Raw genomic sequence first — 11,454 nt, 5'->3', positions numbered from 1 at the left:
CCTTTGTGCCCGAATTTGTTCACAAGGGTACAATTAAGGGCTGCTGAATGCTGCTTGAGGATTAAGTATTTCTTGATTGTTTTGGGCCATTTCCAAAACAGGAGCTGCCTGATATTTTTTTTCCCAAAGATCTTAAAGCTTGAGTTGGTTGAAATCTTGCTTTTTCATAGGCATCACATTCTATAAGTACGTGTTCTACTGATTCTGCTCGAGCACATTGGTCACAGTTTCCATCATGTTTCCCTGATTTAACACTACACATTCTTGAGATTGAAACGTCTTCTTTCCTGTTGCCAAATTTTCTTCTTTGATGAAAGTGTCTACCTTTTTGTTCCACTGTTCCACTCCTTCTGCTATTCCTTTATTGTTTCATTTGCTATGAACCCTTTCACTTCTGCTTTACTCATTGACACTTTAATGCCAGTTTGTGAATGTTTCTTAGCCAGATTTCCTTTCACACCAAAATCATCTCATTCTCTCCATTGTCCATATAATATCAGCAAAGATCTCTTTATTCCCTCTTCTTCCAGTGGTGGCACTCTCTCAGATATATATATATATATACTTTCATTTAGAAGTAGTGATCATTAAATGTTTACATGTATTTTGATGGTGTGTTGTGTTGAGATTGCTCCAGGCCTGAGATGTTGGTCTGAGGTAAAGCCATACAGCCAACCGTCATCTAGTGCTAGTAAAAGTGGAGTTTCCTTTGACCAGCATTTTCACAGAGACATCATTTTAGAAGATGCAGTAAAGGATAGAGCTAATATTTCAGATCAGAAAACTGAGACGTTATGAGCGGCACGGCTTATGTGTGCGAGTCAAAAACCTAAGACAGTTCATACCACAATGCAGCTGAAACGGACAGTAATTAGACACTGCAGGTTCTCATTTTATTGAATTTTCCTTAATACATATTATTTCATACATATAGAGGTACAGTACATCAAGCCATAATGAAACATACAGAGAGTGAGTCGATCATGTTAAACCCTCTCAGATCTCCACTTGTCTGTGGACCAGAGCGGGTTTCTGAAGAGTAAACAGCTGAAGCATTCATTTCAGTCCCACCGTCTGAGCGTGTTATAATAATGCTATAATATCTGCTCATATCTCACTGATGGAGTCTAAAACACAGCTCAGTCTGAGAGACCAACAACATCCCTGTTCACTGTTAAACCTAAAAATGATCTAAGCTTTGTAACTCTCAGTAAAACATGTTCATTCTGAGATCATGAGAAAACCCTGCTTGTGTTCAGTCCCTGTCCCGTGTGTTTAAATGAGTGCACAGCAAAGCTAGTTTATAGGGAGGACTAGTTTAAATGTCAACAGACTCTATTAACTGAAATACTGCATCACACACCGTTACATCCATGTGAAACAAGAACAAAGTTCAGCCTCTGATTCACAAACCTACAGATAATATATCCATATATTCATGTTATTAATTAGAAATAATACATCAGCTGTTTCCATGAGTCCCTGCATGCTTGTCTTACATTCCTTAACTAGTCCTACATTATTCTCAAATGAAGAAAATGAGTAGAGCAGCAAATAAATCTCACTAATGCAATGAACAGACTCGTAGAGACGACACAAAACTACTGCTGGATTTATTGCAAAGTGATGTTCTGGTTAACTGTGTGCATCGCGCCCTTTGGTTGACCGTTTGGACTATCTTTCATGGACTAGAATTGCAAGCAGGTGGCGCTATTCAAGAAGATAAATGTGATACTGTTTGCAGATCTTGAGATATGATCGTGTGTCCTGCGTTTGCTGTGAGCAAGACTGTAACAACAAAAGGGTGTGTTCACACTCGAAGTTCGGTTCTCTTGCCTCTTTTGGTCCGGAAAAAAGAAAATTATGCATCATCCTGTCGTTTTTTTACACCGAAATCGCACCAGAGTTTGTTTTAATTGAAACCAAAGCTTCCAAGTGTGAACACACCATAAAGTGAATCAAACCCTTTTAATGACAAACAACATAAAAAAACAACAACAACAATCATTTAAATGCCAAAACAGTGACTTCTATCAGAACACAAATATCACATAATCTTAAAACTATTTTACAAATTTATCTTTTAAATCAGCCACACGCACACACACACTTCCCGGCTTATACTAAGATATATCACTCACATACTATGGTATAATGTGACACAAGTATGTGAACACACACACACACACACACACACACACACACACAACACCCTGAAATAAACACACATGCATGGCTAGGACGGTCAGTGCTGTGCTGCACGCTGTAAGGAATGGGAAGCACAGCACCACCACCAATGATTTCACCATGGAAGAAGAGCCTGTGGGGTTCGGGTGAAGACTAGTGGAGGATAGAGACTCAAAGTCTGAGCCAGACTGAATCACAGGCACTGACAGACAACACACAACGAGCACTGCTATCAAAGACACCACTGTCACACGTGAAGGACACTAGGATGGAGAGGACTAGCACATGCAGGAGCTTTGGTACAGGACAGACGTTGGTGTACTGTTCACATGAGAATGGGCCTGGAATATCGTACTCGCTCCAGGGGGAAAGAAAACGGCCCCTGTGGCCTCTTAAGGGGGAACCTGTCTGGTTGGGGAAGGTGGAGGACGACGACTGTGTTAGAGGAGGAGGAGGAAGAAGAAGAAGAAGAAGAAGAAGAAGAAGAAGAAGGTGGTTCATGACAGCAGAAGCGTTGAGGAAGGGTTGTTGAAATGGATAGTGGGGTAAAAGACAAAAAAGACAGAATTAGTATCTGTAGTAAGTAGAAAAGACAGTCAGACAGTCTTTTAATAAGTCACAGATGGTGCAGTTGCACTAGCATGGAAACTGCATGTAGATTTAGTGAATCTCTCGTAAAAACTGTAGTGTAGTGAATGATCATAGCGTCTCACAAGGGAATGAAAATAGTGCCTAGGGACAAGTATGTGAACACTGGTGTAAACATAGATATGAATGCTTGATTTACTGCGTTGTTACATATCAGAATTTGTCAAAACACAATTCATAAGGCAAGTATATAGTGTATAGTGGGCATTAGTGTAAAGCGTCTTTTCCATCAGCTCAACTACTGTCAAGATGGAGCAACAGTTTGAAGATACTCTTGGTGAGCATGTTAGTTCAAGGTTGTTCAATTGTAGTTTTTATCTTGCAATGCGATGACCAAGGATTCAAGCATGCGTTTGCGTACTTGCGAGGAACGTTTTAATAAGATTAGAAACAGAAAAGAATGTGGTAATGAAACAGATAAGAGGTGTGGGGGAAAAGCAGACATTTGAGGGCTTATTTAAGGTGCGGGTGGGTAAGATCTCACCTGGGAATGCTAGGCGGGGCTCTGTTAGGCCGACTGGGAACTTGTGGGCTGTCAGCACTGTTATTCAAGGGCCCTAAGGGTCCTGGACGGGATGGAGGCAGAGGGGCGCCCCTACCGGCCGGTCTCTGGCCTGCAGACATCCTGCGCGGAGCCGTGGGGCTAGGCGGAGGAGACCTAAAAAAAACAAGAGATGTTAACAGCAAAGAATGAGGAGAACAATGTATGCACAAATATGGCTATTGCTGGAACTCCTCTTTTATTTTCAATTCTACCCTCGACCCCACTGTACTACCAATCCTACTCTCAAAACTCCCCAGGAAATTGTTTTACACGGTCTTTTCTGTCACAGAAAAATCTGGCTTGGTTCCATGGTGACCCTCAATGAAACTGTTAAAGCTAACTCCAAATCATCTAACCATATCTGTTCACTGCCTTCAACACAGTCATCAGATTCTGTCCAAGCTCTCTGATCTGAGCATCACGGGAACTGTACTTCTCTCCTCAAGTTCACATGGAGGCGAAGGCTTTCTGAGTCACTGTAGTTCCGCAGCTGGGCTCAAAGACACATCCAGGTCTTCCAGAGTGCCGGGTGATTGATGACCGGCTAGTACATGCTGTAGTACAGCGGTGTCCAGTCCTGCTCCTGCTCCTGGAGGGCTACCTTCAGCAGAGCACAGCCAGCCCTAATTAAACACATCTGCACCAGCCTATGAAGGTCAGCAGTATGGCTAGAAACTTGCAGCCCGGTGTGTTGGAGCTAAACAGAGTTTAGCTCCAACACTAGCTCTAGTAGGACACTGGGAGATGGTCTCTTGTGGGAGAGACACACTGACGTCTTTAAAGCAGAGCTGATGAGGGGCTTTTAACTTCAGCTGTGCATCCACTGAGGTTTACTTGAGAGTTTGGGATGGGATGGTCTTGAAACTTGAGATCTTTCATAATCTGTACATTACCTCTCTGGATTCTATTACCTCTTTGTTGTATGAAATGTTAGTCAGGAGAGACTGTCAAATGTCACTTCAGAGCATTCATCTGCAGGGGGAAGCAGTGGTGTGACAACAATTCAGAGAAAGTTGTTGAGCACTGCAAATTTCAAGAAGTTTGTTGTGAATGTGACAGAGGAAGACGTGTAAGAAATAAAAAGAAGTGGTCAGCCATATGAACTAGGGTGGTATCACTTCAGCTCTTGCCTGGGTTCCCATATTTGCAGATTGGTCTTTATCCATCATGGATCCTTCTAATGATCCTCATGATTGGTTTCATCACTCTGTCTCTTCTCCGCTGATAGCTGGTGTGTTGTGGCTGTCCTAATGCTGTCCTATGTCATCCAGGTAATGGGAGTTAAGGAGATTCCCCCCTATCACTAGATAACATGTTTTTGGGGGAAAAGAGCACCATTTCCTTTCCTATTTTATGAGTTGTGGTGAAGTTGGAGAGTGAATGATCTGAAGTCAAAATCCCAAAGAACCAAATACAAAAGGACTCTACCACATCCGCTTCCATAGAAAAGCAGTGGAGCCACAGATGAAGTAACCTCACATGGAGTCAGGCAAAACAGATCTAAGCAGCTTGCTGGGCCATTTAAGAATGCACTCTTAGAACGGACCAGCTCACTATGTCCTCACGTGTCCCATTAAAGATTCCAAGAATGGTAAATGTAACTAATGCATTAAGGAGTCCAAGGACAGCTGGTCTAGCCAGATGGTTCTGACACCAGAACCACCCTGCAAAAATGACTGCATTGGCCTGATTCATAATCAGCCTTGACCTAACTGGGTTCCTATGGGTTAGGGTTTAGTGTCCATTAGGTATCAGTGAATGATACCTTGAGTCCTGCTTACACAACATCCTCAGAGTTGAGTGGACCATGTTCTGCATCTCCCGATTACCCACTGGATTGCAGCATTGTACTTCCCTGCTGAAAAATCCAGCATGAATTCCGTGGTGTTCCAGGCTGGTTTATGCTGCTTAGGGCTGGTATAGTGCTGGTGGACCAGCATAGTCAAGCTGTTCTCAAGCAAATCTGAGCTGATCTACCAGCATGCAAAACATACCTTATGCTGGGGACCAGCAATGCTGGATATTTCAGCAGGATTTACACGTCTTGCACATGCAAAGAAGACCAGCTCATAGAAGACCCCAGGACTCAGTACTGGTTACTTAACCTTTTTGACATTTGAACATTAAAGTGGCATTTTTGTCATCCGTGCTTGAGGCATATCAGACTAGGTGCGAGAGTTACCTTCGAGAGCCGCCCTGTCCAGCTTGCAGCCATGAGCTGTCCACAGGGGGCGGCAGTGGGGTGGAGATGGTGGAGGTGGAGATATCCCCGATGATAGCCAGCGCTTCCTTTAGGGCATGGTGTGTGCGCAGCACTTCCTCCCTCCTCTGTACCTGCTCCTGAGACTCATCCATTAGTGCGTTCTGGTCTCCAGCCGAATATAGCTGGGCCAGAAGGTCTGCGTTGATGAAGTCTTTCACCTTAGGAAGAGGAACATGGTGTTTATTAGGTTATATTCTCATGCAAATACACTCATGGGTTATGAAGTTTTGCTGTCATTCCACGCAAAGGTACAGACATGCAAGTGTATCAAGTGCACTTTCCAATAATGTACTCTTTCTGATTAACTGTACTGAAGCATCAGATGCTTTAATAAACATAAAAGTGATTAGTGAATTCACAATGTTTACAATGTTTCAGTTGGAGCATATACATGATTGTGTAAGTACAGTAACACTCTTGACTAACAGAGTCAACATTCCCAGTTTTCTGTCCTCTCTCAGATATAAGGTATTGTATTTGATGTTATTAACAGTGATGGTTCAAATACTAACCATTCAAACCAAGAAAAAAATCTGTCATGGTGCATCCTGCTTACATTATTGATCATGAGATGCATGATGCTTTTGGGCATGAGGTCCCGGATGCATTTGTTGACGATGGCCATGTAGGAGTCCACCAGGTTGCGGATGGTCTCCACCTTCCTCTCCAGCTGAGGATCCATAGAGAAGTTCTCTGATGGACCAGAACTATCGCTCTCCACCTGGCAGTCAGAAAGTTAAGATTATCGAAAAGGAAGGTGGTTTCGAGGCGAATCTCATGTAAGTGATATTAAGTGTGTACTGATGTCTCAAACATGAGCCGTTACTCACCACAGCCTTCTCCGGATAGACGCCGGCCCGCAGGAGCGATGCTCTCCAGCTGTCCACCTCCTCTAGAGTGTCGCAGGCCAGCTCCAAGAAACGGTTGTCCTTAAAGACGTTCCTGAGGAAAAACAAGCCGTCATTCAAATGAAAACCTCCTCCAGGCTCTTCCAACATTTACCAAAGGGTGAAATGTCATCCCAAAAGAAGAAACGTGATAATTCGCAGATTGATTACATCAGAAATCAGGACCTCTTAAAAACTCTCTTGTACAAAATCTAAAAACTGAAGCATGACAGTCCTCACTGGAAGGGTCTATAGTATGAAGATTAACCCTGTCAGGCTTTTGTGTATGTGTCATCATTAGAATAATAACCATAAAGTGAGAATAAAGAAAACAACTTCTTGATTCTAAATTGAATTGCGAAAAAAGCCAAGAAACCAAGAAAAACAAATCAAAGAAGGAACAAATTAAGTTAGTTCTATAGTAAAGGTTCACACCAAGAATGATAACTATAATGACATTAGTGTTCACACAAACTCACAATATCGTTCTGTTTATTATAAGTGCTGCAGTTTTGTCGTCTGCCACCTTAAATGCTTGAGCTCTTTAGAGCAGGATGGATTCTGATTGGCTGCCAATATTTTTATCATTGATCAGCTGGAAAAAATTATTCCAATGATATCATTCCTTTTATATCTATAGTTGCTATTTATACATTGGTATTCTCATTGAATTGGAATGATTATTAAAACTTTAAAAAATAATCTTTATAGTTCTGGTTATCGTTCTTGGTGTGAACAGGCCTTTAGAGAATTGTTAAATCCCCACTTCTTACACAGTCTGAAGTCAAACAAGTTTGTCTCAAATTTCTAACAACTCTGACATTGCTTGCATTTCTATTAAATCAAAAAAGAAAGAGATTTACCGCTGCTCTGTGTTGAAGATGGCAAACATGTGCTTGCTGGACATGAAGCTCTTCTCCACATCTCTGACCTTCAGATTGTCCAAGGGCAGCATGTACTTCTTCTCCTTCTCCTGTGGGATTAGCAGGAGTGTTTGATAGGACACTGCAAACTCACTCGACTGCTTGATCATGGTTTTTATAAACTAAAAAACTCCTAATGCAACACCTTCTGGGAATGAAAGAACACCTGTGAAATCTGAGCCAAGTTGGGGGAAAAAATGCAGGTAAATGAGAAAAAAGAAAGTTCTATAAACCTGCAAAGATAAAGAACTGAAACACTGCCGTGGTGTTGTTAGGTGAGGACCGATGGACAGTCTTTTATCTAATATATATATATGATTAGTAATGAACTGTCTTCTCTATTTTCACATCATCTTTTATTTCAGGCTGAAATGTGAGCTCATGTTCATGAGAGTGTGAAACACTGTGAAGTTCATACAGATGTGAACGCGAGAGAGCTGCAGTTCTTCCTCTGGGTTTTCATGAATATTTTCCCCACACTGCAGAGGGGCCCGTTTCCTGTCTCCATTTGCATGAGGAGAGAGAGCGAGGGAGAGAGAGAGAGAGAGGGAGATTGAATTGCAGGCTGGCATTCAATCTAAACATCTGGAAGTGCTTAACAGCTCAGAGAAAGAGAGACGCATGAAAATTCACTGCCAAACCTCTGCAAAACAGCAAAGGCAAAATAAATGCGTGGTTCTGGGCGAATCAGAGTTCACCGCACAGCAGTCAGGACGGATCTGGGTTACTGGGGAAACGTGCGGAAATGGCTCCAGACGTCCTGCACCCAGAGGACCGTCGGCACGTCCAGCCCGCACTGGGCCGCTGAAGTCCCTCCTCCACTTCTCGCCCCTCTCACTTCTGTAAGAGCATTTGTGTGAAAGCACGCCCAGATTCCCTTGGCCGCCTGAGCGAGTGTGCCACGTCAAGGCTAGATGCGGCGCTCGGCCTGCACAGCGAAACGGGACGGCGCGGGACACAGAGGCAGCGAGCAGGACAGGAGCGGTGGGATTTAGCCCTACGCCGGGACTATGTGCTTCAGTGATGAAGAGGAGGCGACGGTCCATTTCGCACTCCGTCTGCCCAGTGTTCAGACTACCTGTTCATGGTCAAGCTAGTGTACAGTAGTCTGCACATTGGTTAGACTGGGTGAGGAAAACTCACCACGAGTCCTAGAGCACTTGAGGATGTGATTCTTGGGTCGGTCTCAGGACTGTGTGACAGATTTTAGCAGGGTTTATCAAGCATTGTAAAGAACCTGCTTGTTTTTCCTTTCTCTACTCTTTCTTTTAAGATGCATTTTATTCCAGAGCTAATGAATGATGATTTCACTCACAGTCCGCACAAACACTGAACACTCATCTGAAACGCTTTTAGTTTCGCCGCTCACAGACTCAAATGTTCACGCGAGCTCAGGAATGCTGCGGTTTTGACACGAGAGCTTAACAAAAGCTTTATCCAGTTTTCATCCAGCAAATGAGACTCTCATAATGCTCCCAAACAAATCGACTGTTTGCACACTTCAGTGTCCAATTCCATGAAACAACTCAAAAATATTAGCAGACTAATTTAAATGATTCAAAAATGCAACATATTGGTGAGTGTTAAAGTCATTACTCTAATACAAGATTGAGAGTAAATGTCTTTTAGAGAAATATGTCATGACATTCAATGAACGTGTGACAGTTTGTCAATAAAACCATAGTAAAACCAGAAATATACATTTGAACAAAGAACCGCTTGAATGATTTATTTGAGACCCTCAGCATATTCCTGGCATCATTTATGCTGTTGGTGTTTAGTATGAATCAGCGCTCATAAACGTTTTCAGTATGACAGAGTGACGTGACGATTTTATGTATTCATGTGCTGAGGGTTGACATGTGCCATTGCCTTTGCATGCTTAAATAGTATAAAATACTATTACTAAAATACTATATACTATAAAATACTATCAAATAGCCCAAAGAGGCATGGGAAGGAAGAGAGTTTTCTCCTTAGCCGGTGAGGTATTTGAGCGTCTCAGTAATGACTCTTGTGAGCATGTCATTGCTCCTGTGCGCTTTAAATAGGTTGGAACTGATCGCAGGATCGATCAGGTGAAAAACTTTACTTCACGAGTGTGTGTGTGTGTGTGTGTGAGCTCACGCTTACACTGAGACGTGTGTTTGTGTCTGTGAAGAGATAATTAATTCAGTCCTACCCCATCAGTACAACACATCTATTTCAAACGCTTGTTCATCTGAGTGCCATGTGATGAAAGAAAAATGTGAAGAAGATGTGCTAGAATGTTCTGAGGGGTGTTTAGTGTATTGCCATGGGGTTGCTAGGGTGCTGTGGGTGGTCGCAGGGTGATGCTATGCAGCTGCTAAAGCGGTCTATGGGATTTTTGTATGTTTCTATGTGGTTTCTATGGTGTTCTGGGTGGTTGTCAGGGTGTTGCTATGCAGTTGCTAGAGGGTTCTATGTGGATTCTGCATGCTGTGATGTGGTTTCTAGGGTGTTCTGGGTGGTTACCAGGGTATTGCTATACAGCTACTAGAGTGTTCTGTGTGGTTTCTGCATGCTGCAAAGTGGTTTATAGAGTGTTCTGGGTGGTTGCCAGGGTGTTGCTATGCAGCTGCTAGAGTGTTCTGTGTGGTGTCTGCATGATGCGATGTGGATTCTAGAGGGTTCTAGGTGGTTACCAGGGTGTTGCTATGCAGCAGCTAGAGTGTTCTGTCTGTTTTCTGCATGCTGTGTTTCTAGAGTGTTCTGTCTAGTTTCTGCATGCTGCAATGTGGTTTCTAGTGTTTTCTGGGTGGTTGCAAGGGTGTTGCTATGCTGCTGCTAGAGTGTTCTGTCTGTTTTCTGCATGCTGCGATGTGGTTTCTAGGGTGTTCTGGATGGTTACCAAGGTGTTGCTATGCAGTTGCTAGAGTGTTCTGTCTGGTTTCTGCATGCTGCAATGTGGTTTCTAGTGTGTTCTGGGTGGTTGCAAGGGTGTTGCTATGCAGCTGCTAGAGGATTCTGTGTGGATTTTGCATGCTGTGATGTGGTTTCTAGGGTGTTATGGGTGGTTATCAGGGTGTTGCTATGCAGCTACTAGAGTGTTCTGTGTGGTTTCTGCATGCTGCAAAGTGGTTTATAGAGTGTTCTGGGTGGTTGCCAGGGTGTTGCTATGCAGCTGCTAGAGTGTTCTGTGTGGTGTCTGCATGCTGCAATGTGGATTCTAGAGTGTTCTAGGTGGTTACCAGGGCATTGCTATGCAGCTGCTAGAGTGTTCTGTTTGTTTTCTGCATGCTGTGTTTCTAGAGTGTTCTGTCTAGTTTATGCATGCTGCAATGTGGTTTCTAGTGTTTTCTGGGTGGTTGCAAGGGTGTTGCTATGCTGCTGCTAGAGTGTTCTGTCTGTTTTCTGCATGCTGTGATGTGGTTTCTAGGGTGTTCTGGGTGGTTACCAAGGTGTTGCTATGCAGTTGCTAGAGTGTTCTGTCTGGTTTCTGCATGCTGCAATGTGGTTTCTAGTGTGTTCTGGGTGGTTGCAAGGGTGTTGCTATGCAGCTGCTAGAGTGTTATGTGGTTTCTGCATGCTGCGATGTGGTTTCTAGTGTGTTCTGGGTGGTTGCCAGGGTGTTGCTATGCAGCTGCAAGAGTAGTCCGTGTGGTCTCTGCATGCTGTGATGTAGTTGAGTTATAAGCAGCAGTAATGAGAACTGTGCTAATTCATGTTAGACAATGGATTTCCTGTGTTTGTACTGATGTGTTTGTGTGTCTTACTGTATTTATGTACACTGACTCAACCAATGGCATGAGTTTGGGGGCAGGGCTGTATGTTTGTCTGGCCAATCGCAGACAGGGGGAAACCAGTGATTATTTTATCAGTTCTGTTTGGCGTAAATTACCCACTCAAGCTTTAAGGAGCAAACATGAATGAAGATCTGATTTCTATATAGAGCAGGGGTCTCAAACTCGCGGTCCGTGGGATATTTTGTGGCCCCCTACTTGACATCAAAGTTTAGTGTTAGTGCGGCCCGCGTGTTGC

The 11,454-nt window shown here is 43.3% G+C and overlaps 1 protein-coding gene across 4 annotated transcripts in view; it reads right to left on the bottom strand.

The window, feature by feature from the left end:
• Nucleotides 1-867: 867 nt before the first annotated feature.
• The window catches only part of dnm3b (dynamin 3b), a 36,050-nt gene continuing 25,463 nt past the window's right edge, over nt 868-11,454 (bottom strand). For 2 of the 4 annotated variants that reach the window (XM_079818682.1, XM_079818683.1), the window contains exons 16-21: nt 7,393-7,502; nt 6,473-6,584; nt 6,199-6,363; nt 5,562-5,800; nt 3,320-3,493; nt 868-2,622 (exon numbers count right to left, since the gene is read on the bottom strand). In XM_079818682.1, the coding sequence (XP_079674808.1) occupies nt 2,580-2,622; nt 3,320-3,493; nt 5,562-5,800; nt 6,199-6,363; nt 6,473-6,584; nt 7,393-7,502 (843 nt within the window). In that variant the 3' untranslated portion in view covers nt 868-2,579. The remainder of the gene's footprint in view (nt 2,623-3,319; nt 3,494-5,561; nt 5,801-6,198; nt 6,364-6,472; nt 6,585-7,392; nt 7,503-11,454) is intronic. The other 2 variants (XR_013816644.1, XM_079818681.1) reach the window with 2 other exon arrangements.

Source organism: Gobio gobio (assembly GCF_949357685.1).
Source record: "Gobio gobio genome assembly, chromosome: 6".
NCBI lineage: Eukaryota > Metazoa > Chordata > Actinopteri > Cypriniformes > Gobionidae > Gobio > Gobio gobio.
This window is presented reverse-complemented; position numbering and strand designations above follow the sequence as displayed.